The sequence below is a fragment of the Brassica napus genome, chromosome A3 (assembly GCF_020379485.1).
Source record: "Brassica napus cultivar Da-Ae chromosome A3, Da-Ae, whole genome shotgun sequence".
NCBI lineage: Eukaryota > Viridiplantae > Streptophyta > Magnoliopsida > Brassicales > Brassicaceae > Brassica > Brassica napus.
In genome coordinates this window covers 30615280-30643162 of record NC_063436.1, presented here as the reverse complement: position 1 = coordinate 30643162, position 27883 = coordinate 30615280, and the positions used below count along the sequence as shown (strand labels likewise).

At 37.1% G+C, this 27883-nt stretch overlaps 4 protein-coding genes and 1 long non-coding RNA gene across 9 annotated transcripts; 1 reads left to right on the top strand and 4 right to left on the bottom strand.

The window, feature by feature from the left end:
- Positions 1 to 2923: 2923 nt before the first annotated feature.
- On the top strand, positions 2924 to 5486 carry LOC106428769. 3 transcript variants are annotated; one of them, XR_007327845.1, is made up of 4 exons: positions 2924 to 4038; positions 4142 to 4186; positions 4274 to 4357; positions 4442 to 5486. It is a non-coding gene; the product is annotated as an uncharacterized LOC106428769 (long non-coding RNA). The 3 variants fall into 3 exon arrangements; XR_007327844.1 differs by having other exon boundaries at positions 2935 to 4186; positions 4442 to 5206; positions 5311 to 5486; XR_002663882.2 differs by having other exon boundaries at positions 2930 to 4186.
- Positions 5487 to 7271: 1785 nt separating this feature from the next.
- LOC111214350 (40S ribosomal protein S3a-2-like) lies at positions 7272 to 8917 on the bottom strand. The gene is made up of 7 exons (XM_022717077.2): positions 8723 to 8917; positions 8594 to 8641; positions 8411 to 8516; positions 8181 to 8318; positions 7923 to 8108; positions 7629 to 7829; positions 7272 to 7541 (listed from the first exon to the last, which is right to left on the bottom strand). The coding sequence occupies exons 1-7, from the start codon at positions 8731 to 8733 to the stop codon at positions 7446 to 7448; spliced, it is 786 nt and encodes a 261-aa protein (XP_022572798.2). The 5' UTR covers positions 8734 to 8917; the 3' UTR covers positions 7272 to 7445.
- Positions 8918 to 13436: 4519 nt separating this feature from the next.
- On the bottom strand, positions 13437 to 15286 carry LOC106428751 (inactive squalene synthase 2). The gene is made up of 7 exons (XM_048777110.1): positions 15092 to 15286; positions 14952 to 14994; positions 14718 to 14807; positions 14430 to 14505; positions 14265 to 14334; positions 13942 to 14091; positions 13437 to 13670 (listed from the first exon to the last, which is right to left on the bottom strand). The coding sequence occupies exons 1-7, from the start codon at positions 15284 to 15286 to the stop codon at positions 13437 to 13439; spliced, it is 858 nt and encodes a 285-aa protein (XP_048633067.1).
- LOC111214349 (uncharacterized threonine-rich GPI-anchored glycoprotein PJ4664.02) lies at positions 13942 to 21210 on the bottom strand. Of its 3 annotated transcripts, none has more exons than XM_048766464.1 (8): positions 19247 to 21210; positions 18207 to 18341; positions 17598 to 18100; positions 14952 to 17474; positions 14714 to 14807; positions 14430 to 14505; positions 14265 to 14334; positions 13942 to 14091 (listed from the first exon to the last, which is right to left on the bottom strand). In XM_048766464.1, exons 1-2 carry the CDS (start codon positions 20574 to 20576, stop codon positions 18259 to 18261), a joined length of 1413 nt encoding a protein of 470 aa, XP_048622421.1. In that variant the 5' UTR covers positions 20577 to 21210; the 3' UTR covers positions 13942 to 14091; positions 14265 to 14334; positions 14430 to 14505; positions 14714 to 14807; positions 14952 to 17474; positions 17598 to 18100; positions 18207 to 18258. The 3 variants fall into 3 exon arrangements, with proteins under 3 accessions (XP_048622421.1, XP_048622424.1, XP_048622425.1); XM_048766467.1 differs by having other exon boundaries at positions 18407 to 21207; XM_048766468.1 differs by lacking the exons at positions 14952 to 17474; positions 17598 to 18100 and having other exon boundaries at positions 18407 to 21207.
- A 766-nt stretch (positions 21211 to 21976) lies between these two features.
- LOC111214348 (squalene synthase 1) lies at positions 21977 to 24974 on the bottom strand. The gene is made up of 14 exons (XM_022717075.2): positions 24759 to 24974; positions 24404 to 24675; positions 24267 to 24309; positions 24088 to 24177; positions 23935 to 24010; positions 23756 to 23825; positions 23508 to 23657; positions 23327 to 23431; positions 23100 to 23246; positions 22902 to 22977; positions 22700 to 22788; positions 22520 to 22611; positions 22346 to 22388; positions 21977 to 22239 (listed from the first exon to the last, which is right to left on the bottom strand). Exons 2-14 carry the CDS (start codon positions 24596 to 24598, stop codon positions 22162 to 22164), a joined length of 1254 nt encoding a protein of 417 aa, XP_022572796.1. The 5' UTR covers positions 24599 to 24675; positions 24759 to 24974; the 3' UTR covers positions 21977 to 22161.
- Between the last annotated feature and the right edge of the window lie 2909 nt (positions 24975 to 27883).

The window sequence follows — 27883 nt, the reverse complement described above, 5'->3', positions numbered from 1 at the left end:
AACCCTCGTTGTTCTGCTATAAAAAAATTTGAATATATAAATTCAAAGCAAATATTCAAATTCAAATTCGATTAAAACACTTAATTTCTCAACAAAAACAGCATAAATAAAGTTCAATAGAACGGTTTAGCAAAAAAAAAAGTTCAATAAAACGAAACCTAAAAAAGCAATTTACCACTGCCAGAAAAAAGGGAGAAGCGTGGTAGGTTTTGGTAGTGATGGGAATGGGGAAGGTGCAAGCCACCGTTGGAGTGGAGCTTCATCAAAGCACCACTATAGCCAAATCCTTTTAAGGATCTAACAATAAATTTATTTATAAAAGACAAGAGTAAGAACTGTGAAAGAGGAATAAGAATAACCCAAAATACAATTAAGCAGCACAAATTTAATAACAATTGGCTAATGGTAGTGTATTAAAGCACAAGTAAAATTCCAATTTTAGTGTTTTTTTTTTGGCAATCTATACTATTGAAAGAAAAGGAGTTTTGGAAAAACTACCTATGAAAAGTTGTTGGATTATTTCATTAGACTTAGCTATTTTTTTTGTCTCACTTTATATTTCTCTAATTATCTCTAACTATTAAGGGCTTGCTATATATTTCTCTAACTATACATCTACATTATGAGTCGAAAAATCTACCTACTCATTATTAATTATTTCTATTATATATAACTAAAGTTTATAAGTACATTTTTAACACGTATATTCTTTCGTTCTCTTTCTGCTGATACAAATTTTTCATTCAGCAAAAGATACCTACATAAAACAGACTCACAAAATAAATATTTATTGCTTCACTGTATCTATATTTATAATTCTTTGAAGCTTGGTGTTACAAAATAAATATCTACACGACTTCAAATGGTAAAAGCGATGATTCTGACAATGGCATCATGTACTTGGTGCTTCGAAAATATTATCATTTACTAAATTATATACTCTTCATGGATTATCGGTTTAGGTAGAAAAATAGTTATATATATTTTCAAACTTTCACATATTAACATTCGGTGAATCTTAAATATGTATTATAATTAATTAAAATGTAAAAAATAACATTTTAATAAATTTTCTATTTTTCGACTTAACAACTTTAAAATATCCAAATATTTTTATGTCATTTTGTTCATTCAAAATATCTAAGTCAAATAATTAGCTCAAAATATAGTAATATACTAAATCATTTTCTAGATTTTGCATAAGATAGTAGATCAACAATTGTCAAATACGGAAATTCATCGTTACGGGTGATATGATATTTACATTATAATATATTGAAAATCAGTTATAACAAATAAAAGCATAAACTTATTTATGGAACTTGAAAACATATTTTATTGACGGGAGATTTAGTTGAAATTGCACATCAAATCTTTACTATTAAAAGGGAAATATTATTAAAAAATCTACTTAAACAAGATTGTTAGACCATTTCATTTGACTTAACTATTTTTTGGTCTTACCTTATATTTCTCTAACTATAAAAATACTTTACATATTTTTTATAATTTAAATGAACTCATTTATTATTTCTCATAATCTATTATATAATTACTCTAAAAATAAATCCTTATGAATATAGACAGATTATTCAAACATGTTTACACATGACGTGATCATTACCACATATAGTTCAATTATTAGTATAAAATTTTCAATGGTTTAGTTATGTTTAATATAGGCTGTAATGGAGAATTCTCTGGTTTGTAACAATTTTTTTTTATTTTTACGTAAATTGAAAACTAAAAGCCTTAATGTTAACTATTCTTTTTTTAGCAAAAAATGTTAACTATTCAACTCTGAAACATTAATTTAATTAATTACATGCAATCAATCATTAAGATTTGATGTTGCATTCTTATATATGAACTAAATGATTAATCTTATCATAGAAAAATCAAATGGGTCTAAACGAGTTAGAGATTTAAATGAAACTAGATTTTGATCTGCACGCCTGTGCGGCTGTATTTTAAAAAAAATATGATGCTATTTGCTTTTTATGTCACTATTTAAGGTTGGGCAAAAAACTCGAATTCGAAGAATCGAACCGATCCCAATCCAAATAAGTAGTACTAAATCCGAATCAGAATTGGTTAAATATCCGAATTATTCAAAATTTTGTTATTTGAAGAATTGAAACATAATCCGATCTGAACCGAATTATTTTTAATATATATAAAAACATCCAGAATATATATGATACTTTTAAATTCGCATAAATGCTTGAAAATATATATAAATAATTAAACATAAATATCTTAAATAGTTAAAAAATACTCAAAACTCCAAAAATACTTAAATAATTATTAATTCTCTATCCAAATATTTAAACCAAACCTATTTAAATTGGTTATCCAAATCAGAACCAAATCTTCAAAGATCTGAACTGAACACGAAATCCCAAAAAAATCAGAAAACGAACCCGAACGCCCACCCATAATCACTATATATATAATCCATATATCTGTTATCATAGGTTACAAAATATGTGTTATCATATAATTAATCGTATTTTATACGTACCATCAAATAAGTTTTCTTATAATTAATAATATTTTATACGTACAATCATATAAATAATCACATATATTATATTTTAAAATTTAATGTGAAATATAAAAACCATAATTTAAGTTGTTGTTTGAAATTGAGCTTTGTATTGTAGTTTTATTACATATATTGAAAACATTTTTATAATAGTTACTGGAAAATATGTTAGTAAAAATCAAATTTTGAATATATGTATATTTTTGAATGAATTTTTGATATAAATCAATTTTAAATTATTATTTTGATTTGAATATATATATATCAAGTAACATAGACCCATTACTTTTTAATATAATGTAATGGACTTTCAATTTTTTTAGTAGCATAAGCCCATTATTTTTTTTTCTAACTTACTACTATCCATGTTTCCAAACAATACTATTTTTTTAACTACTATCCATATTGCCAAATAATCTCATTTTGTACTTGAGTTTTAATAAGATAGATTTCGGCAAATAAGACTCACAAACAATGAAACTTTGTTGTAGACTGAATACAAAAAGTCTTACAAAGTTATAATGTATACTCTATATGATATATGTTTTGCATATATCAAATTGGTTTAAGATTAGAACAAAATTGAGAAGTCTTAAATTAAACCGGATTAAACCATTTTAGCTATAAACAGGTCTACGTAAGTATATAGATGGTTTCATTGTCCAAATGTGAAATAGTCAGAATACTGATTTTTTGTAAAAAAAAATAAAGCTTTTTGTGTCAAATAAATTTTAACCGGTTTGGTTTGGTATATACATATAGCTATTATTAGGTGATAAAAAAGATTCACTTTCTAAAATAAATACTATAAATCTTATACAATAAAGTTGCCTTGTCTCTCTCCTCCTGCGTCCACGTCATCAGGGAGATAGGGGCTTTCCTCGCCACGTGTCGTTGCGCTGATTGGTTTGTGTAAGTCACGCGTTTTGGTTTCGTTGGGTTTTCTATAATCTTCATCGTCGAACCAGAGTAATGGAAGCAGTACGATTTTTGCTCTAGCCATAAACTGAGCATTTAATCTCAGTTAATTCTTCCCCCACGACTTCTCATTTCACTAGATCCTTCGATCTCTTCAGATTTTTCATGGATTGGATCCTATAATTAGGCGTTCCTTGCTTCGCGAAAGAAAGCTCAGTGGGCGATGAAGTGGATCGACGGATCTCAGACCTTCGCGGAGAGGAGCATCGCCTTCGCCTGCGCATAAGGGATCTTCTTCTCCGGTAGCTTCTGCTCGATCTTCTGGCTCAAGAAACGAGGGCTTATGCCTGGTTTGACCTTCTCCAACGAGTTGATCTCTCGAGACGATGGCTTTGCACTGCGTGAAGTCGATCGTCTGGTTTCGCCTGCCTGATCTACACCCTCTTGAGGACGAATCTCATGGACGAATCTCTCTTCAGGGTAAAACAAACTTCTTCGAGAAGAGAGTTCGTGATTACCAGAAGGCTTGTGTTATGTCGAGCGTTAATGGAGGCGGCGCGTTTGATAATCATGTGCTCTCTCTCAACAAAGACTTTTAGATTTGATATTTTTTTTAGACTAATGGATGCACAAGATCAAAACCCATGAAATTTAGTTAATTATGTATTGCCACAGCTCTCCAACTCTACTCACTTTGCAATTTATCATCAATATTAACAGGTATGTGTCATAAGAAGACGCTTCTCAGTATGTTTTGGTTGTTGTTTTGCATAAGAACATAATCTTATGATGATGAAAATTTTATAGCCTCTGGCGACATGTATGCACAACTTTTAGCAAAGGAAGATGGCTATTAATCTGTAAATAACAGAATCGTGGCTACAATATCAGGTATCTTTCTTTGTCCTAATAGATAGATCATTGGCCGAGAGGTGTTGTTGAGACCATTAAAATTGGAACATGCCTAAAATGCAGTTGCTTCCATTAACAACTCGCCCTCACTTGATTCTTAGCGGCATCAGAGTCTCTACCACTTGTCTCCAGACCTCATTCTTCTCTTATTATTTTCAATAACAGAGGTTTGTTGTTTGATCTCTATTTCAAAAGGTCTTCTTGAAACCATATCAATCCATCTGTGGGCCAACGTTGAGAAATTTGACAGTCTGCATAAGCCTAATACAAATACAGTCGGCATTGCATTGTAAGTTAACAACTCCATATCTGGGCCAACATTGAGAGTTTTTACTGTCTGCGTAGGTCAACAGTCAACACTAATAGATTCTCTCTATCATATGGTTGAGAGATATAAATGAGAATTAGGTCAACAAGCCTAAGAAGCAAATTTGTTTCTGAGTTTATCTTAGTCGTTTCGTATAACCTTCACATAGTTGTGCCTTTCCTCCACTTTCCGGCGATGAATGATTGGGTGTCAATGGTGGAATTCACTTAAAGCTACTCATCACTTCCTCAACCTTTCAGCTTTCCTGCGTTTTTTGACCCGTTTATTTTATTATATATACGAACAGATGTGAGGACCCCGAAGATTTGGTCGTCTCGCAATCAATCTTTTCTTACAAACTATCTGTAAAAGCAGGTACCATAATGACCAATTCTCAACTTCCTCTCTCTCAGTTGAAGGCTGGTCGTTCTAGGACGACGGCTGTCAGACGGCTTCTCTATTTTTGGGAAGCTCGGGATGTGAAGAAAGTAATAGAACTTATGGAGATTGATACAGTTCTGGTAGATGAGGAGGAGTTGCTTCTCCATTGTATTTGTCTTTTCTGTAACTGTTTTCAAAATTATTTTTGTTTGCTAACGCTTCATTGTTTCTAAATGGTTTGCAGTCTGATCCAGGGATCTAGCATACACCCCTTAAACGCATTCCACCACTTACTCAGAGAGGGGTCTGTATGAGCTCTGCATTTGATGTTACCAGGAATTAAATATTTGTATTGTACACTCCCATGGTTGACTTATACAATTTGTTCACCTTTTGCTAAATTAATTTTAAGTTTCTCTTTGTCCCGTGTTTTTAAAAGAATTTGTTAAGTTTTTAAATTCTTTCCACCAGCTTCACAGTTCAGCCCATTCTAAGTTTTGTACGTTACAATTAATTAACTAAGCACAACCAGAAGTCCTACAATGTTCACATTTGACTGAAAGACAACATTACTAGCCTCTTCATGTGCAACATCCAAACAGAAACAAACAAAATTTGTGAAGAGATAGAAGGTAAAGCGGACACAAGGGGGTGTGACTAATATTGTCTACAACGAGTATTCAACAACCTACAGCCTCAGTACGTAAGAACAAACTCTCATAAGTTCCTCCCACCTGCCAAATGCTTGGATGTACTAATGACTCAAAGTTTCTTTTAGGACATTGATTATTCCCCTCATGCTATCTATAAGTTTCAAACAATTTGTGGAGCCCAAAATGCAATAAAAATACAACCACCTGCAACATAGAATATTTGATAAATATTCACAAGTACAGGGAGAAACTCAGATCAAGTATAATCAAGCACCATATTTTCTCTCTTACTTGCGGCTGTAATTTACATTTTAATTGCATTGATTAGTGGCTTCGTACCAAAATAAGTTGTCCGGTTTGCAGAGAAAGTAATCTATGGTGCTTGCACGTCTTACAATAGTTTGTGGGTTCTAATTTCCAATAGCATTTTTGTTATCTTCTTAACTTTGGAATTTCTCTCTTTTTATTTAAAATCTGCTAAATTATTTGTCTTCATCTAATTATTTTCCTACTTAGCACTCTATCATCCAAAAAACAGCAACCAACACTTCATACGTAGAAATGTAAATTATATAAAAATTAAAACATCAACCATAGACAACTATTATTACAAAACACAATGACCTTCCAATAAATCTTCGCTACTTTACCTAGCTGTACTTTTTTACTAACACTCTTATACAAAATTGAATAGGCCAAAATATGAATACATCAACTTAACGTGGTTTACAAATTCAATCAGAAAATGCAATTCCAGCTTATTAGACAACACAATATACGAACCCGGCGCGTAGCGCCGGAAGACCACTAGTGAAAATATATAATGTCAATCAACGTTGCCTTTACAACCAAATGAAAGCTAGAAGGCTAATTAACAGATTACAAATATTGTTCCTAAATAATAGCTATAGATTAAATGTCAATGGCATTCAGTGGTAATTATTTAGGAAAATTCAGGGTTAAGTACCAAATGTACTTCAGTTTTAATAGTTTAGATTAGAAAAAAACTGGTATAAATTAGAACATGTTTATTTACTTTACAAATTGTAACAATGCATATGATACGTTTTATTGAATTTTCACAAATGTAAAGTATCGTGTACTTTAAATCGGGTCGTTTAAGTTGTTTGGAAAAAAATATATAGGATAAATAATTAACTATTAATTATTTGAATAAAAAATATTCGAATGATTATTTGTTTTTTGCATAATTTGGTTTATAAATAGTATTTATAGGATATTTGGTTATTTAGAAATTAAATATAATTAATATTTGTAAGTATATAATTTGTATTTTAAAAATCTAAGTACTCATTTGGTTATCAGTTCGCTTTTTATTTTTTGGTTCCAAAAATATATGTTATGCTTGATTATTTATGAAATTCAGCTTAACTTTAATTTTGTTTTCCAGTTCGGTACAGTTCAGTTCACAGTAAATGTACTCAAACCTATACATTATCTAGTAATTCATTTAAAACTGTGAGATCATATAAATCTTTTGGACAACTTATTGTCTACAAAACAAAATTTCATTGTTCTTTTTTCCGAACAGTTTAATCAAATCCAGGAATGAATAGAAATGAGGTACTTAATATCAAAACATGATAAAAACAGGAATCCATCAAAAAACGAATACAAAAAGAGTCGCACTGAAGTTGAAGTTCTCTCATCAAAGAACTCCACATCAATGGCTACATAACGAAAAAAAAAAAAAATCTATAATCCTCTAAGCTCCGATGATTTCGGTTGGTTCCTCAGCTACTGTTTCATCTGGCCTGTCTACTTTCACACCAACATCCTCTGCTGTGTAGTCACCATGAACCTAACAAGACAAAAACAATGTCATATATGATTGTCTGAATGGCTAGACTAAGAGAGATGTTGATGACAAAAACACGTTTCAACTCACCTCCATGAGCTTGCCGAGGTCAAACTTGGGAGCCTTGAGGATCTTGACTTTACGGATGAACACGTTCTGCAACGGGTAGATGTTCTGAGTGGCCTTCTCAATATCTCTTCCGATGGACTCAGGGATGAACTTGGCAACAAGCTCCTTAAGGTCACAAGATGAAGCCTCCTTCACCATAATCTCACTCATCTTCCTGCGAATCTACAACAACACAACAAAAAGACCAAGTCAAATCTCAGTCACTTCCTACACAAATGTTTTGATATATATATATATGTCATGCAGTGCAATTACCTGACGAATTTGGCTGGACTGAGCATAGCAAGTACGCTTGACCTGGTTAGCACGCCTCTTGGTGAAAGCAATGCAGAACAACCTCAAGGTGTAGCTGTCTGTTGTCTTCACATCGACATGAGCTTCAATCAAAGTCTGCCACTTCTTCACCAACGACCTTAGCTTATCTGTGGTGAAATCCATACCCTACAAGAACGTAACAAAAATGTTTACATCATTCGCAAAAAGAGATAAAGGTCCTTCCTTTTAGAAACATACCCAGAACTGGGTCAAGACATTCCTGCCCTGAACATCTTCAGCTCTGAGACGGATCTTCCTGTAAGAGTGGTCCTCATCACCTTGGAGATCAGCTAGAGAAACCTCGAAAACCCTGTGTTTCAAACCCTCGGAGGCAATCTGTTCCCAACATTTTAAAAGAAAAGGAGCAAACTTGAGACTACCAACAACGAAACCAATCTCTACAACTCACATTCAGACATTATTGTTACCTTGGTACCCTGAGTTCTGGAAACAAGAGTCTTGCCTACATTTCTCTGTTTGAAGATAGAGGGAGCCTTGATGTCATACCAATCCTTCTTGGAGAAAGGATCAACACTGCATTATCAAATTAACTTCAATACACAGTCTGAATATAAAACCTATAAATTCAATCTAGGGAACGTGTTACATACATCTTCTTCTTGCCTCCTTTACGACCCTTTGAGATCCTCTTGTTCTTCCTATACATTCAACAATAACTATACGTTAGAAATGGATACTCTTAAGATAGCTATGGAAGAGGGATGCAAAGAAGAGTATACCCGACAGCCATGGTTAGGGAGCTTCAGAAGCTGCTGCTGCTGACGACGACGAGCAACAGCGAAGAAGATGACGATGAAGAGAGAAAGCTTACTTCTGCCATCAGGTTTCATATATCTAGGGTTTTGTGAGGCCTAGATATAAACTGGATTTGATCTTTGAAGCCCAGTGGGCCTTTTAATGATCATTATTTTCACTATCTGCCGTCCAATTATTTTCACATAGTGATTATTATTTCAATCATTGGTCTTACAAATTTCTGAGTTCATTTCAGTGTTTGTTCAATTTACACAAATGATCATACACTCAAAGTTGGAATCTGGTGCTTGTACTATATTGCCTTGCAATTCCGGTATCGAACTTACTCATAATCAAGGGAGATACATGAAGAAAAGGTACGATTGTTCAAACTACAGATAACATAAAATAAGAGTGAAGAATATATCACCACTCACCACTCATGAGCTTGAGAGTGACCCAATCAGAGTTTGCACCAAGGACGATATCGAAGAAGGTGAGATTTTGATTTCTGATGGTGGAAAAACAGAGCATACAAGTCGGGAGGGAAAGGTTGGAAAACCGATCCGATCAGCGAGGGTTGAGAAACGAGTAAACTCTCAGACTGCTGCTACCACAAAGGACTCCAAACCTAGTGGTACCAGCAAAAAAAGTTTCTCCAAAAAACATTAATATGTCGGGCTTCTTTTGGAATGTTCGCGGCTTAAACAAATCAATTAAACATTCCGTAATAAAGAAGTGGTTGGAGGAGAAGCAGTTTGATTTTGGCTGTTTGATTGAAACTCGTGTGAAGGAAGAAAGAGTTCCAGAAATGGTGGGAACTATGTTTAAAAATTGGTCGATCCTAACAAACTATGAGCATCATAGGTTGGGTAGGATCTGGATAGTCTGGAGAAACAATGTGAGACTCACTCCTTTCTATAAGAGTAGTCAGCTGATCACATGTTCCATTAAGTTGGAAGCGATGCAAGAGGAGTTTTTTTGCTCCTTCGTCTACGCATCAAATCTGGATGAAGGCATAAAAGAATTATGGAGAGATCTCTGTGATCATCACAACTCTCCGATAATTGGTACAAAGCCTTGGATGATACTAGGTGATTTTAATGAAACTTTGGACGTGTCCGAGCACTCGAATTTTGATAGCTCGCCGTTAATAACCTCTGGAATGAGAAGGTTCCAAGACACTGTAAATCATTGTTCCTTGACTGATATGGCTTATCATGGCCCTCTTTTCACTTGGAACAATAAGAGGGGAGCTGATCTTATATCAAAGAAGCTGGATAGGGTCCTTGTTAATGAGGTTTGGAATCAGGACTATCCTCAGGCCTACTCAGTCTTCGACGCTGGAGGCTTTTCGGATCACTTACGCTGCCGTATTCAAATTAACACGCCAGCACTTTCTTCAAGAAGGAAGCCGTTTAAGTTTGTTAACGCAGTTACCACACTTGCGGAGTTTCTACCCATGGTGAAAGATTTTGGGGCAAATACAGAACCTATTTTCCTCTCAACGTCCTCCCTTCATAGATTCTCAAAGAAGCTTAAAAATTTAAAACCACAGATACGGGGTCTGGCGAAAGACAGGATGGGAAATCTGGTTAAAAAATCTCGAGAGGCTCATGAAGAACTCTGCAAAAAACAGGAATCAAATCTCTATTCTCCATCTTCTCAACATATGGGGGCTGAGAATGAAGCTTTTACGAGATGGGAATTTGTAGCGGGTCTTGAAGAGAGTTTCCTCAAGCAACGATCGAAGCTGCACTGGCTGAACAATGGTGATCAAAACAATAAAACATATCATAGTGTTATCGCTGCTCGAGAGGCGGTAAATGGAATCAGAGAAATACGGTGTCGAGATGGAACTCTGGTAAATGATGAGAATGGAATAAAGGAGGAAGCTGAGAGTTTCTTTCGAGAATTTCTCCAGCACCAGCCTCCTGATTTCACAGGAATGGATGTCGACCATCTACAGGATCTTCTTCCTTTTTGATGTACAGATCATGATGCTCAAGCTCTGATTAAGACAGTTACTCCCGAGGAAATCAAAGCTGTGCTGTTCGCTATGCCTAGTAATAAATCACCGGGACCAGACGAGTATAATGCAGAATTCTATAGATCAACTTGGGAAATCATTGGTCATGAGTTTGTGGTGGCAGTTCAGTCTTTTTTTGTTAAAGGTTTCCTTCCGAAAGGAGTCAACTCCACCATCTTAGCTTTGATACCAAAGAAAACAGAAGCAGTTGAGATGAAGGATTATAGACCGATATCTTGCTGCAATGTTCTCTAAAAAGTTATTTCAAAACTCATTGCCAACAGGTTGAAGTTGTTGCTGCCTCAGTTTATCTCAGCAAACCAATCTGCATTTGTTAGTGAGCGGCTGTTGATAGAGAATCTTCTTCTCGCTACAGAAATTGTGAAGGACTATCACAAGGAAAGTATATCTTCTCGGTGTGCCATCAAGATAGATATATTGAAGGCATTTGACTCTGTCCAATAGCCTTTTTTGCTGAATGTTCTCCGGGCGATGAACTTTCCGCAGCAGTTCATTCATTGGATTTCTTTGTGCATCACAACACCGTCGTTCTCTGTTCAGGTTAATGGTGAATTGACTGGCTATTTTCAGAGCTCAAGGGGCCTCCGTCAAGGCTGTTCTCTTTCGCCATATCTGTTTGTAATTGTTATGGACGTCCTATCTAAGCTTTTGGACAAGGCGGAAAGTGTTCGAAGTATTGGATATCACCCTCGCTGTCAGAACCTGGGTCTGACTCATCTAATGTTTGCAGATGATTTAATGGTGGTAACTGATGGGAAGGTGAGATCAATGGAAGGAATAGTTGAGGTTTTTGAAAAATTTGCCAAAATATCAGGTCTACGTATCAGTATGGATAAATCAACCATGTATATGGGTGGTGTGCCTACAGATATTCGTTTGGAGATTGAGAGCAGATTCCAGTTTAGAACTGACCAACTTCCAGTACGCTATTTGGGTCTACCTCTCACTGCTAAGAGTATGAGTAGTAGCGACTATCAACCCCTCCTAGAAACAATCCGGAACCGTATTAGCTCATGGAAGAACCGTTTCTTATCCTATGCTGGTAGACTTGAGCTTCTTGGATCGGTGTTATGGAGCATCTCAAGCTTTTGGCTCTCTGCTTTTCGGCTTCCAAAGGCCTGTATACGAGAAATAGATAAAATCTGCTCAGCCTTCTTATGGTCTGGAAGTGATCTTAATCCTCGGAAAGCTAAGGTGGCTTGGGAGGAAGTGTGTCGTCCAAAGGACGAAGGAGGACTTGGCCTCCGATCACTAACAGATATGAACAATGTCACATTGCTCAAGCTTCTTTGGCGTCTCGTCACGAACAAGTCATCACTCTGTGTGCGCTGGATCCATACCACTGTCCTGAAGAATGAGTCTATCTGGTCTGCGAAGGATAGCGATAAAAAAGGTTCCTGGATGTGGAGATTTTTTTTAAAAATTCGAGGCCTGGCTAGACAATTCTGTAAGGTAGATGTTCACAATGGCAAATCGACATCCTTTTGGTATGATCAGTGGTCCCCAATGGGTTGCTTGACTGACATTTTTGGACAACGGGGACAGATAGACACGGGCATTGGCCAGCATGATACTGTCTACACAGCTAGGACAAAAAGAAGGCGACGAAATCATCGCTCAGAAGGTCTCATTAATGTGGAACACCATCTCATATCATTGCCTAGCTCTGACGCAGAGGTTATCGTTCTCTGGCGGGGAAAACAAAATGTCTATAAAAGTCAGTTCATTACTCGGGACACTTGGAATCTCATCAGACCAGTGAGGGAGAAGGTGGCTTGGCACAAGGGCCTATGGTTCAGCCAAGCAACACCGAAATTCCGGTTCTGCTCATGGCTTGCTCTGCATAATCGACTCACCACAGAAGATAGGATGATATCGTGGAATCTAGGTATTGACGGGGGCTGTGTGCTATGTCAACATCATCTTGAAACTCGGGATCATCTCTTTTTCCGATGCACCTACAGTTCTTCTCTCTGGACTAAGCTAATGCGTGAGCTCATGGGTAACCATTATACAGATGAGTGGAGCAGTATCATATTTTTCCTGTCGCAGTCTCAGCTTTCTCGAACCCGGACGTTCCTTGCACGTTACGTATTTCAGACCACGCTCTACATGCTATGGCGGGAGCGCAATTCTCGAAAGCATGGAGAGAAACCACGATCACCTGAGACTCTTTTTCGGGTAATTGACAGGCAAGTCAAGAATCGCACTACTTCCATACGAACTCTGGACAAGAGACTGGACATGGCGTTTCAAGATTGGATCGTAGCAGTGGGGACATAGTTTTTCTATTCTTTTGTTGTTAAAAAAGGCAGAAACAAAGTAGCTTTGCTGTAAACAAGTTTATTTTCTTTTGAATCGAATTTAACATTTTATTCAAAAAAAAAAAAAAAAAGAAAAGAAAGGCAGGAAGTAAAGACAGTCTTCCAAGAGCCTAGACATAATGTTCATCATGATTTCAAGATCTTTGAAATGTCGTCATAGACTTACAGGTAAGAGTCGCGTTATTTTTTGTGTTTTAGATACGCCAAGACCACTGTGGCCAGTAGAGGCACAAGCACTACAGTCTGCAGTTTCTGTATATAGAGGAGGGATATTAGTAAACTATGCTATAACAAAATCAGATACATTGTTTTATGAAAACAAGATTAAAATTCTTTTGCAAAACTGTAATATTGCAGGATCATGCAGGATATTGCAGGATCATGCAATGCAGCCATAGTTTCTGTATATAGAGGAGGGATGGAACAAGACTGTAATATTGCAGGATCATGCAATGCAGCCATAGATTTCAAACAATCTTCAACATGAATCAATGCGTTAGTGATCATATCATTCAAACACTGCACTGCTTTTGTTGATTTGTCCTCATCTTTCAAGTCCTAAATCAGAAAAAAAGAATTACATTTTGTTTTATAAGATTTAACATTAGATATATCGAGAGTGAAATGTATGCACCTCGAGTTTGTCAACATATTTTCCCTAAGTCTCACGAGGCCAAAACATGCGTGGTTTTGGTATTTCATTAACGTTCCCAAGGTAATCTTTGATGATGTTTGTTTTCTAGCAAATAAGATAACAGCTTTTTTGTAATATTCCAAAATATATATTTCAATGTTTTCATGTTATACTATTGTGATGATACATACATACCTGCAAAAATAAACCTGTAGAATTGGAAAGCTGCTCCCAGTTTGGAGTTACTGTTTCTAGTTCTGAAGAGAGGAGAAGTTTAGACATACCCAAACCCACAAGTCCAGCAGCATAATGACAGTATTCATCATAATCATCAACCGTTTCTACCTGTTGACAAATCATTTTAGCTCTTAACAAAGAAAAGTAGTTACTAAGTATTGATGATAGCTTAACTTGATATATCTAAATTTCAAAGCATTGATATTTGAACAGTCAATGACAAAACTAAGCAAAGGATACAAACACATTCCAAATCATAGAGATTTTAATGTATCACAAACCTCCTTGGAAATGAATTTGGCCATTCCTGCACCCATTCTTTTAGTTATATCTTCAATAATCTCTTGATATCTTTTGGGTAAATTAAGAAAACAACATAAATTAATTTGTATCACTAGAAGAGCAACAAAATTAATAAAACACACGTGGCAAATAATTGAACTAACCCTTTTTCAAGCTCCAGAAATGCTGCAGACACATGATGAAATTGCTCCATTAGAACCTTGTACTTTTCCTCACCACCTAAAACCAGATAAAGATTAATTAAAATAAATTAATCACTTTGCAATAATTTTTAACTGGATCAGGTGCATAGAACTGCTTTTTCAAAATTCATCCAGATATTTTCACAATCTCTAACTGAGTTTAAAATTTTATTTAGATGCTCCATTAATCCCCAACTTAAACCAAGCAAACAAAAGAACAAGACATGAGATGTGACTCTTCTTACTTACATACAAAATGCCAGTCACGATCGTATATGTGGCGGTGGAAAGCTATACGAATTGGAACCTTGATCTCAGTTGGAATGCTTGTGTCATCCTCTGTAGTAACCAGAAAAAGTAGATGATATTAATTTCCTATCATAAAGAACTTTATCCCATTGAAAAAATAAAGATGGATCTTTTTTTTTTTTTTTGAACAACTCATATAAAGATGGATCTATATTATTTTTATGAAGCACTAACCAACAGTATCAAGAGCTCGGAGAATCAAGTAGAACACACACACCTACTCAAACAAACTGAATAAGAAAATGGTGAAAATATAACATAAACACACGAAACACACACATATTACTGTGAGAAAAAGGCAGAGAAACAAGTACAGCGTCACGTAGCTCGGTGCCTAGTTGCTGAATAATAAGAGAAAACGTTTTAAAAACTTTGTTGAGAGTTGAGTAACAGAAAGTCAAGTGTGGATCAAGTGGGATCTGTTTCTGAGCTTTCGTAATCGCAAGCTTCAACTTCAAGAGTGGATATATTTCATCTGGGTGTATTAGAATCGTACTCAAGCTTCCCATTTTTTTAAAAACCTTTTTCTATATCGGTACTCCAAGTATCAAAGAGATATTTGGATTATAAGTTCTCTAAGTATGAACAGTGTCATGATTACATCTTTGTTGGAGATAGACTTAGCATAGGCCCATTAAGAGCTAAGCCCAAAATTAGGTCCGACCCGTTAAGTAACAATGGATGATTTTGCTAAAAGACAAAACGTACGTCATTATAAATAGAAGACGTCAGACTCATTGACTCATTGAAAGGACGTTCAGAAAAGTACATAAAGTACAAAAAAGGAGAGCATCGCCTCTTCATCACATACAGTCTTGGACGACCTCGACCACCAGGCGAGCTCGGCCCATACGACCTCAGACCATAAAATAGAAAGATACTTGTTTAGACGAACTGTTTAGACGAGCATCTTTAGTTCTTGTAATTGACCGAGCCTGTTTATTCTTGACTATTAATACGAAAATCTCCATCCCTTTACATCATTTATAAATATTACATCACCGACCGGATATGGAAACAACAATTGGCGCCCACCATGGGGCCGGAGATTCTTCTTCACCTCAAGACAGGTCGGCAGTCACAAAACCCACATCGCAACCATACGTTCCGATCTCGGCAACCACTGACCATCCTGGAGCGACTAGCGCACAACTAGCTGCAATGACAATCTCGGACCATCCAGCCAACACCTCGACACTAGTGGCGACGACCTCAGACAAACCATCAATGGTGACAACCTCGGACCATCAAGCCAACATCTCGACACTAGTAGCGACAACCTCAGAGAAACCATCAATGTTGGCAACCTCGGACCATCAAGCCAACACCTCAACCCAACCATCTATGGTTGCGACCTCGGCCCTACCAGCAGCGGTTACGATCTCACATCATCCATCCCACCATGTAACACAAGAACGATGTACTCCACTCAGCCGGACATCTCCCTGATCTTTCAAACACTTCTCGGTAGGATCGATGAGCTCGCTCGAGGAAAGACTTCTCGTTTGGACGACTTCGTGCATTCTCAGATTATTTGCAACAACCGCATCAACGAACTCCAGTCTGTCGAGATTGGTGCACCACGATCACAACAAGTTGATATCACTCCACGACTCCAGCGTGTTCTTTTCAACAATGTACCAACACCAGCGACCGGTTCAGGACATCATCGATCAAATCAAGCCAACGATCTACATGCACCAATCGCAAGTTCTGGACAACAACATCAGACTCATGTGAACGAATCTTCAGCACCAATCATCGACTCCAGACATCAGCGCCCAGACAACAACACTAATTTCCTGCAGATCACCATCCATATCCGAAAGAGATCAACATGATCAAATCATAAACAACCAAAGTCTAAAAAACAAGCAGCAAAATAAAAGATAGCAGCAGCCACGCAGGGCTTTGACGATCACACAAACCAAACTACGGGTGGGAAGGAACTTGACCCTCACGCCTCACAGCCGAAGACGCAGCACCAGCACGCTCAGCCACACGACGAGGACTTGCTTCCTCACGACGACGATTTTCCTCCTTCCCTCTTGCCTTAGCAGCATCTTCAACTCCCGCAGTCAGAGTTAGATGAACAGGAGATAGTGGACGAGTAAAATCAAAGGAAGGGATATCAGCCAGTTCCTTGGGTTCAAACTCAACAAAAACAACCAAGTTTGCCTTCTCCTTCCTCCGGACCAATTCATTCTCAAGATGCTTAACCTTACGATCAGGAATATTTATCGCCTCTTTTTTCCAAGTCTTGGCAGCATGAAGCACTCCCATGATCTGATTCACTCCATACATAGATGTGCGAACAACCTTCTGATTTTCCACATACCTCTGCACCTTTTCCATACGAGAATTGAAAGTAGCAAGCACATCATCATGTCTCGTTACTGCCCTGCGATACCTCCTGCCCGCCACTTCTTTTTCCTTCTTAAAATGCTCCAAGTCGGCCGCTTGACGTTTTTTCACCCGCCCAACTTCCAAAGCTATCTTTGCAGTAAGTTTTTTAACTTCTTCCAACGCATCTGAGGACACTTTCTTCTCAGCCTCATACTTACCGCGCAAAGCTGCTATTTCCTCGGAACCGTCAACCTTGTCCTTAATAGAAGCAAGCTCAGCCTTCGTTTTTTCAAGCTCGGCCTTCACCTCTTCAAGCTCTTCATCTTGATTAACCACCAGTTTGTTCGCAAACTTTGTACCCCGCACAAAACAACACAAAAAAACATTCCTTTAGTTCAAAACCACAAACTCATTTTTTCTTAAAAAAAAAGAGAGAAAACAAACAAATTTTGAAGAAAGAAATAATTATCTTACAATGGCCAAGTAACGAGCGAACTCCTGATACCACTCACCGCGCTTAACTTGATCCAAAGGCAAACCATCAACGCCAGCAGATGATTGAAACAACTTGAACAGATCACCACATCCCGAAGCCAAACCATTGAACGAATGTTCAAACGGCTCAAAAGATGCTTTCTACGCAGCAGGAGACTCAACCACCAAAGGCAGCTCAACATCAGAGCTCACAATTTTGCGAGATTTCGAAGGCGGCACATTTTTTGGTGAATGACCAGAGGCAGCCCTTTTCGCCACAACACTCCCACTGCCCGCAACAATAACTTCCTTTTCAGAAACACCAGCGGACGGTACAGGAACTGTCGTACTCGTAAAACCCATAACAATATTACGAGCAGATGCCGAAGGCTCCACACCGGCGGCACACTGACCAGACTCAACAACATAAGCATCATCAGTACCTCCAGCAAAACAATCAACCAAACTTGGAATCTCGCTCAAATCCATTTTTCTCTAATAAGCTACAAAAAAAAAGCCAACAAAACCATGCAAGATCAGTAACTTATCTATACCAACAAGCATTTTATCCACCAAAAAAAAATACAAAAAAATACGCATATTTTCAACCTGAGTTAATAAACGGGATGCGCCGCCAACCCTCCGATCGCCTCACCACAGTCTAATCCCGAGCCTTCGTCTCCTTGAAGTATTCCACGCACTCACTATCACCAGGAACGAGAGGAACACCAACTAAATGACGACCTGCAAAACAAGACAACAATCAATAAGAATGTCAAACAAGAACACACCAATAAGAGTTAAACTACCATTGTAGGATTCCAACTACTCCTAAAAGGGACACTCATATCAGAAACATCAGGGACTGACCAAGGCGCAATTCGAACATAAAAAAACTTCTTAATCCAACATAACGTTTTTCTCTTCCTCTCCCCAACAACACCACAGCCAGCCTTCATAGACACATAAAAAGCCCCGTCCATTTTATCACACCAAGTAATATGCGCAATACGTTCAAACAAGCATAGGCTCATGTGAACACCAATATCTGCGGCTGTGAACAAAGCTGCAACTATGTTTCGAACAGCAGCAGAAGTAAGTTGAGCGAGTGCAATAAGATGTTCATCACAATACGCCAGCAACAACCTCGGGAGGGAAACCACAAATGATACTCGGTGAACCATAAATCATAAACACAAAGCCACCCATCCGGAACTGTCCATGGACGTTCATCCTCGCCAGGAATACGCGCTTCTATGACACCATTACGGTAACAGTTGGCTGAGATCCACTTAATCGTATCCTCATCAACAATAGAAGGAAATGACTCCGATGGATCCGGATGATTAACAAGAGGACCTACAAAACTCCTAGGCCTTTCCCTCGCCTTTCCCTCGCCTTCCTGACCCTCTTTCTCTTCTTCCTATAGTCACAAAGATTACCAAAGGCATCAAGCGATCCAGCAAAGGAGGCAGCCACGCTTTCTTGTTTTATTTTTCTCAAAACATCGGTAACATCGGCTCGACGATCACTGCCTCCATCAGTATCCTCCCTCCCATCATCTACAACAATGACTCCTAGACTACCACTAACACCGCTTGGCTCACCACTAAAACTATCCTACTCATCACTAAAGTCATAACACTCACCATTAAAATCACTACGTCCATCTACACCATCTCGGTCATCCATCTCGTCATCTCCAACAGCAGCATGATCACCGTCACTAGCATACTCGTCTTGATCACTTTCCTCGCCAACATTAACGTCATAGGTCCTATTCCACTTATCATCGGCGCTCCCCAGAGCACCATCATCCTCAACATCAACGTTTTTAACGTCATCATCTCGTTTCTCATCTTCAGAAACATCACCACTATCCACAAACTTCTCACTATGAGAACTCGAGTACGAACTACCATCAGAGGAACTTGTAGTTTCCGACGACGACTCTTTAGTTTGGGAAGAGTTCGCCAGCCGCATCTGCTCATGCTCCCGGACAGTTTCTAACATAGTCTTATTTGTCAAATATGACGAACTAAGGATAATAAGAGGCGTTGCTAAAGACAACCTCGACCCCTCAACGCCAGGCTCCACCGCTAAATTAGTCCCATGCTCATCAAAAAGAAACCCAGTCCCTTCCTCGATCAAACTCATGCTTACCCTATCTTCTGCTTCACTTCCAGTAAGAGTACCTAACTCAACAGCAATGACAGATTCGGCAATCTCCGACCACGACTTGCAGCCATCGGCAAGCTCCATCTTATGAACTAATAAAGACAGCTGCTCACAAGCAACCTTCCCATCCGACGGCATACCAATCAGCGAAATTAGCTCCGACGTTTCCATCACCGAGGGCATGTTTGGCACAACAGAAGATAAATTCGGAACGAAAGACGAGCTCGAACCAAAAGACGACGAGCTCAACCCCACCTCACTGTGACACGGCTCCATCGATAACGGCAAGCTTGGAACAGCAAACGACAAGCTCGAACCTAGGAACGAGCTAGGAACTGATGAACTTGAAACAAAATCCGAGATCGACCCCACCAATGGCAAGCTCGTGCCCTCCGCATCTCGACCATACTCTTTCACCAACAACGAACCCGAAGTAACAACAGGAGATGAGCTTGGAGCCACCACGAACGAATTCGGAGCGACAGGAGACGAACTCAGAGCCACTGTCGGTAAGCTCGGACCCACCGTTGGCAAGCTCGGGACGACAAGAGGCAAGCTCGGACCCGCCATTGGCAAGCTCAGGACGACAGGAGGCGAGCTCAGATCCGCCGTTGACAAGCTCGGGACATCAGGAGGCGAGCTCGGATCCGCCCTCGACGAGCTTGGGACATCAAGAGGCAAGTTTGGAGCCACCATCAACAGGTTCAAAGCAACAGGAGACGAGCTCGGAACCACCGTCGACGAGCTCGAAGCCGCCATTAACAAGCTCGGAACATCAGGCGGCAAGCTCGGTGCCACCATCGACGAACTCTTCTTAAACCTTCTACGGGCAACGAGATCAACCCCTTTTCAAAACAAGCTCAACCTCTTTCCAAAACAAGCTCAACCCCTTTCCAAAAACGAGCTCAACCCCTTTCCACACCTCAGAACACGAGCTCAACCCCTTTTTCAAAACAAATTCAGCCTCCCTTCTCCCACATCACAGACTTCCTCACGGCAAACAAAACCAAATTTGTTTTTTTTTTTTTTTTTTAAAGAAGGGAGGAGAAGAGTAATAAGACGAGCTCAACCCCTTTTCTAAATGAACTCAGCCTCTCTTTTCCCACACATCACAGAACTTCACGCTTCCTCCACCGAAAAAGAAAACAAAAAAAAAACGAGGAAGAAGAGAGAGGGAAGCAGTGTTGAAAAGAAGGAACCAAAAAAATAAATAAATATAATAATAAGTGAAAATGACAAGGACCACACAAAAATAATAATAAGAGAAAGCAAAATTTTTACCTTTGCTTCCAAATGGGAGACAAGTTCTTACAAAAAATATAAGAGAAAAGATGTGTTTCCCTATTTCCCGACAATTCTCGAGCCTGGCTTTCTCAGAAAGAAAATTCCAGAAGAATTCACCGATATTCAACTCTTGACGAACTGTGGGAGAGACAATTGTTGGAGATGGGCTTAGCATAGGTCCATTAAGAGCTAAGCCCAAAATCAGACATGTTCCGTTAAGCAACAATTGATAATTTTGCTAGAAGACAAAATGTATGTCATTATAAATAGAAGACGTCAGACTCATTGAAAGGACGTTCAGAAAAATACAAAAAGTACGGAAAAGGAGAGCATCGCCTCTTCATCACAGACAGTCTTGGACGACCTCGACCACCAGGCGAGCTCGGCCCAGACAACCTCAGACCATAAAATAGAAAAAAATATTTGTTTAGATGAACTATTTAGACGAGCATCTTTAGTTCTTGTAATTGACCGAGCTTATTTATTCTTGACTATTAATACGAAAATCTCTACTTCTTTATATCATTTATAAATATTACATCACCGACCGGATACGAAAACAACAATCTTGAATCCTTTTAAGTTTGGTCCACGCCTCGATTGATGTTATACAGCATAATATTATAATATAACTGTGTATATATTATGTGCAGGTCTTGTTCCCATGTCAATATGTGACAGCTGACCAACACGTTGTTGTTAGCAAGGTTTAATTGTAAATAAACAACCACGTGGGAAACCAAGAAAGTCTTCTTTAAACCTAATCCTCATTTGACCAATGTAGTTTCCAAGAGTGTTAAGTTGTTTTAAGAGCTCGAGGCCTAGTTGTGGAATAACAAGAGAAGAAGCTTTTATAAACATTTGGAAGCATAGTACCAGAAAGCTAAGTGTGGCTCAAGTGAGATCTGATTCTGAGCTTTCATAATCGCAACATTTACTTAGAAGATATTTAACGGTAAAAGACAAAGAAGGCAGTAACCACAATAGAATCCATGGTTTTAGACAAAACCAAGTTTAATCTCTCTTTGTATGGAAACAATCTTGAATATGAGATTCAGCTCTAAGAAAAGGAGAGTGGCGTGAATAAGAATGAACCAACAAATCACTGCTCATCACTGACCACTCCGTTTGCTCTGAGATATGCAAAGACTATGGCCAGTAGAATCACAAGCATTACAATCTGCATTTTTTTTCAGGTAGAGAATGAGGATTATAATTAAGTAATGTATCTATTAAAACAAAGAGAGAATACTTCTGCGGAAATAAGGAAAAAACTGTTAACTTACATAAAGATTGTTTGATTGTCCTTTGTCATTAACATAAGACTTTCTGAAAGGCAGAGAGACATATAGATTCATCAGAAAATCAGTTTTATCCCAGGCATTGGAACAACAGAAGCCACACTCTATACATTTGGATTATCTAAAACAGTAAGAAGATCAAAAGATGAGTGTATATACCTCTTATGAAGAACCCCGTTGTCTCTGCATAGTTGCTGAACGTCTTCTAGTTGTTTTAGTGTCTTACTAGCATTTGGCTCGTTCTTGTCAACCTTCATGTAAACATATTATTCTTTTATAAGAAGAGAATCAGAGTTTAAAAAAGGACACATTTAACAAAAAGAGGAACAGATGAGATACCTTTGTTTTCAGCATGCAAGAAAAATCATAAAAGGCACCATACACATCAGCCATTGTCTTTGTCCGATCAATCACTTTAGCAGTAAGACCTAAACAAAAGAAAGTTGTTTAAACAACATGCTTGAAACACGTTCTCAAGCTTGCGGATTATACAAGTTAAGGCTGAGCCTAAAGAATGATGAGATGGTGATGAACATCTTACCTCGCCTCAATTTCACAACGCCTCTAAATACTTGCACATTGTTATAGCATAACGCAAGTGTACCAATCGCCATGATCTGATCAAAACAAAACACATCCAAGCAAAGAGATATTAATGCAGGTTTTCATTTTACATGGAAAACAATAAAAAAAAATAGTTCTCAACAAGAAGTAGACAACTTTAAAATTAAGTTCTGACCTGAGGGATAGCACAGAACCGAAAAATAGAAGGATCACGCAAGGCAGCCATGTATTTGAGGCAATCTTCAATATGCGTCAAAGCATTGGTGACCATTTCATTCAAGCACTGCACTGCATTGCTTGAGTTCTTCTCGTATTTCAAGTCCTACATTGGGATTAGAGCACTGTTAGAGAATAGTCAACGTGGGTAGCATGAGAACCTATGATGAGAGGTTGAGAGTGCACCTCGAGCTTGCCAGCATATTTGCCCCAGATCTTGCGAGGCCAAAACATGCGGGACTTTGGTATTTCATTAATGTCCTCAAGATAGTCTCTGATTATGTTTGTTTTCTGCAAACATGTCCAGTTTTTTTTTTATAAATTATTCAAAGATTTATAAAGTATTGTCATTAATAGATTGTTGTACCTGAAGAAATAAACCCATTGAATTGGAAATATGCTCCCAGTCTGGGGTCAAAACTTCTGATCCGGAAGCGAGGAAGAGTTTAGAGAGACCTAAACCCACAAGTCCAGCAACATAGTGGCAGTACTCATCATAGTCATCAACAGTCTCTACCTAAAGCATCAGTAACAAAAGACCATTTCATGATTCTAAATGAAACATAGTCCTAGTCTAGTTTAATCCAACACAACAGATATGTTTGTATGACAGACCTCATGGCAGATAAACTTGGCCATTCCTGCACCCATTCTTTTAGTAATTTCCTCAATAGCCTCTTGATACCTTCATATACGGAGGAGAGGTGTAAGGTTGTTTATAATATAAGAATAATTAGTAACAAAATTATAAAACAGAACAGAAGAGCTTAAAATAAATAAATACTAGAACTAACCCTTTTTCAAGTTCCAAAAAAGCTGCAGAAACATGGTGAAGCTGGTCCATTAGAACCTTGTATTCCTTGGTACCACCTAAAGTTTGAATCCGTTAGAATATTGATGGACATGTGAAGGAAAGATGGAAAGGTAAAGAAACTCTTCAAACTTGCATGAATAGTGCCAGTCAGTATCATATATGTGCCGATGGAATGCTATCAAGATGGGCAGCTTTTCATCAGTTGGTATGCTTGTGTCATCCTCTGCAGTACCAACAAAGTAGATGAATCTTAACATGAATACATTGCAAAGACACAGAAGCTTTTGCATAATTTAGAGAGACACTACTAACCAACAGTATCAAGAGCTCGAAGAACCAAGTAGAACACACACACCTACACAAATACAAAAAAAAACAAATTGGACACAGCTGGCAATAAATGTGGAAACTTTATTATATAGCAGAGAGAGAGAGAGAAGAAACGTTACAGCGTTACGAAGCTCGGTGCCTAGCTGCTGAATAACGAGAGAGAAGCTTCGAGAGACCTTGTGGAGCATTGAGTAGCAGAAAGCCCAGTGTGGCTCAGGTGGGATCTGCTTCTCTGCTTGCTCGATCGCTCGTTTCATCTTCAGCAGCGGATATATATCATCAGGGTATCTCAGAAACGTCCCCAAGCTCCCCATTGTTCTTCTGAGAATTCGATTCAGAAACAGAAACAGAGCTCTCCCCCCTGTAATGGAATCACTGACAACAACAATGCCTGCGACAATCTGAGATTCAGAGACCCCACTTTGAACCAAACACAACAAGCAGTTTAAGAAATTGCAGAGAATGAATCATCACCTGCGATGTGGTTCGATCTGATTCCGCCAGCGAATATTCTAATTCGGGATTTTTCTCAAGCTTTGTTTCTTTATTATTCATCGATGAAAACAAAGGGTTCACTTTCCTCTTTTAATACCGTTTATTACAAAATAAGCGTTTTATTACAAGTTAGTTAAGTTAAATTTTATTACAAGGTAAGACAAAAAAGAGAATTTTAGTGGACGACGACATCGATCTTTAGTTACTAATTTACTGGGCCAAAAGGCCCAAAACTGAAAGACGCTGACACGGCAAACGAACGATGACGTGGCAAAATATGATTGGTTTAATTACGTATCACTCAAAGTTTAAAAGTAACTACCACTCTGTTTTTGCCGCCTTGGTAACTAACTTCCTTCCTCCTATGAAGAATCAAACAATTCGAAATGACGACGACGATCGCGAAGGTGATGAAGGCTAATACGAAGCGGAGTTTGTTATGTGGAGCGTGTGTAAGAAACTGGAGAGACAGAGGGTGAGGAAGCTGGGGAAAAGAGTAATGTTGGTGGTTATCTTTGGAAACTTGACAAAATCTATATGAATCTTGTTGCTTGCTTGATCAGTCATTCTCGTTGGGATTTACGGAACAAATTTCGACATGTTAGGCATCTGTGTCAATATGGGGGTACGTCTTGTACTATCATTAATTGGGCTTCGGTAATATAGGCCCATGCTTTGTAAAATTGGGTATGAGTTTACGGAAGAAGTATCATTGAGTTCTGAGCAATGCATGTTGTCATCCCTACTAGTGTTAAGTGCAGGTACTTGTGTGCTGTATATAACAAACACTCCCATTAAAGAGATGGTTGTTGAAGTTACTAGACGATAAACTATTTCAAACTTAATCTTCTAATGAAAATAATATTTTGACTTAAAACAAAATGATATAGTTTAATTTTACCAAATGTGATATCAATACTATTAAAACAGAAGCAATTTTTATCTACTTACAAATAGTCTAGGTTGGACAATTATATTTAATTACATTTCTATTATTCTACTCATATTTAATTTAATTGTTAAATATACATTATACCTAAAATTAAGGAACTAACTAACTAATCTATTATTTTTTAAACTAATGAATTTAATTTATATTAATTCAAAATTCAAATAACTAATCAATTATGTTTTAGTTATTAATGTAATAAATAATTATATATATATATATATATATATTCATTCGTATATATACAACTATATATTAATCCAAATGCAAAAAAAAAAAATTGTTCAAAACCCTCACCAAATACATAAAAATATAATTCTTATAGTAGAGTGCTAAAATATATATAAATACATATTATAAAATAAATATTAACAGTAATTATATGATGAAACATGTTACTATTGATAGTTTTATGAATATATTTTTTACGGATTACTCAAACAGACATAAAATATATATATCAAATATATACTAATTGAACAAATATATTAACACAAATATATCATAAAACATTACATTAACATAAATCGAAGCCAGAGAGTAAGAGTCAATATTTTAATTGTTTAAAAATAAAATTATATATATAAATTATAAAAAAATTAAGAACTAAATATATTAAAATATATATATCAAAATTAAAATTATAAATATTTACATTTCTAATGCGAATAATGAAATTAAATTTTAAATTTAAAATAAGCCATAGACAAAACATCAAAAAGTATCTAATAACTAAATAAACAATTATACTTTTTTTTGAAAACGTAAATCATTAATTTGTAATAGACGTATACACATTATTGATGCTCAAATCTATTTTATTTTTAATATGCATCCACTCAAATATTAATCCATTAACAAGATGGAATTTTAGTTGGACTAAAATTGTATTAAAATTGGAATATCAATTTCATAATATATTTACTATTCTTCTGAACGTTCATGAATATATATTACAATACTCAAAATATAATAATAAATCAAACCGGATTACATATTGGGTCATCTATCAGTTCAACCGATAACCAGATCTCGGGTTTTAGCGGTTGTTACGGGTTTTATAGAATTTTTAAATAACAGTTTTTTTTTAAACTAAAATGGATTACTTATGAACTACCGAATTTGGCAATTTAACTGCGGATCGGATCGGGTTTCAAAACATTGAATATAATGTTTCATTCGTAATATCTAAGTGTAGATACAATTAAAATACAAATTTATATCAAATAAATTTGGAATGTTTCGAAAATAATCCCGCGCTTTGAAAGCGCGGGTCAAAATCTAGTCTAATCTATTAAAACAGAGTCTTAATTTTTATCTACTTAAAAATGTTGTCATTAACTTTTGGACCTATTCATATCTCATTAGAGATAAATGTAACTTTTGGACCTATTTTTATTTCTAATATTTTTGTTAGTAACTACCTTATATTTACTGAAGTTTATCAGTATATTAATTAAATATAGTAACTATAATTGATATATGTATAAAGATATTTATATTCACGAAACTGTAGTGGTGTATCTAGGAATATGCAAGATCCAGAGCTATTTTCCAGAGCTATTTTGGATTTTTTTTTAGTTTTTTCGGATTGTCTGTTCGGGTTCGGCTAATAACACTTCGGGTTCGGATATATGATGTACCACCCTACAAGACCTATTCTAAGATTTTTTTATATTTCGTACTGGATATGGATCGGGTTCTTTGATTTAAGTTCGGTACAGACTTTGGTTTACGGATTTTATGCTCAGACCTAATTTGAATAAAGAAAAAATGCGATTATATAAAGTTTTTACCAAAAAATTATTCCGCGCTTTAGCGCGGGTCAAAATCTAGTAGGATGTTAATTTTAAGTTTTTCCTAATGAAAAATAATTAAGAGATAATTAAACCATAGAATGACAAGGCACATCTGAGAGAGAAAAGCTTGGGGGGACATTACAGCTCTCTTGGCCCAACAAGATCTCTCGCTTCGTATCCACCAGTAGATTCTCTCTCTCTCTCTCTCTCTCTCTCTCTCTCTCTCTCTCTCTCTCTCTCTCTCTCTCTCTCTCTCTCTCTCTCTCTCTCTCTCTCTTTTCAGACGAGTCCATTGTTCGTATTATTATTACCTCATCTCTGACTCTGACCCTCTCGCTGCACCATCTGTCCCAGTT

What these genes read in the sequence shown, in the direction of transcription:
- LOC111214350 (XM_022717077.2), bottom strand. An exon ending in CCAGAACTCAGGGTACCAAG is followed by an intron (nt 8,319 to 8,410) that starts GTAACAATAATG and finishes TGTTGGGAACAG; the next exon opens with ATTGCCTCCGAGGGTTTGAA. An exon ending in ATGTCTTGACCCAGTTCTGG is followed by an intron (nt 8,109 to 8,180) that starts GTATGTTTCTAA and finishes ACGTTCTTGTAG; the next exon opens with GGTATGGATTTCACCACAGA.
- LOC106428751 (XM_048777110.1), bottom strand. Translation starts at nt 15,286, where the DNA reads ATGGGAAGCTTGAGTACGATTCTAATACACCCAGATGAAATATATCCA. An exon ending in TCGTGACTGGCATTTTGTAT is followed by an intron (nt 14,506 to 14,717) that starts GTAAGTAAGAAG and finishes ATCTGGTTTTAG; the next exon opens with GTGGTGAGGAAAAGTACAAG. An exon ending in CTACAGGTTTATTTTTGCAG is followed by an intron (nt 13,671 to 13,941) that starts GTATGTATGTAT and finishes TTTCTGATTTAG; the next exon opens with GACTTGAAAGATGAGGACAA.
- LOC111214349 (XM_048766464.1), bottom strand. Translation starts at nt 20,576, where the DNA reads ATGGTGGCACCGAGCTTGCCGCCTGATGTTCCGAGCTTGTTAATGGCG. An exon ending in TGGACGTAGTGATTTTAATG is followed by an intron (nt 18,342 to 19,246) that starts GTGAGTGTTATG and finishes CTTGTTTTGCAG; the next exon opens with GTCGTCATTTAGTTGGTGTT.
- LOC111214348 (XM_022717075.2), bottom strand. Translation starts at nt 24,598, where the DNA reads ATGGGGAGCTTGGGGACGTTTCTGAGATACCCTGATGATATATATCCG. An exon ending in TTTTTGGAACTTGAAAAAGG is followed by an intron (nt 23,826 to 23,934) that starts GTTAGTTCTAGT and finishes CCGTATATGAAG; the next exon opens with GTATCAAGAGGCTATTGAGG. An exon ending in AACGGGGTTCTTCATAAGAG is followed by an intron (nt 22,389 to 22,519) that starts GTATATACACTC and finishes TCTGCCTTTCAG; the next exon opens with AAAGTCTTATGTTAATGACA.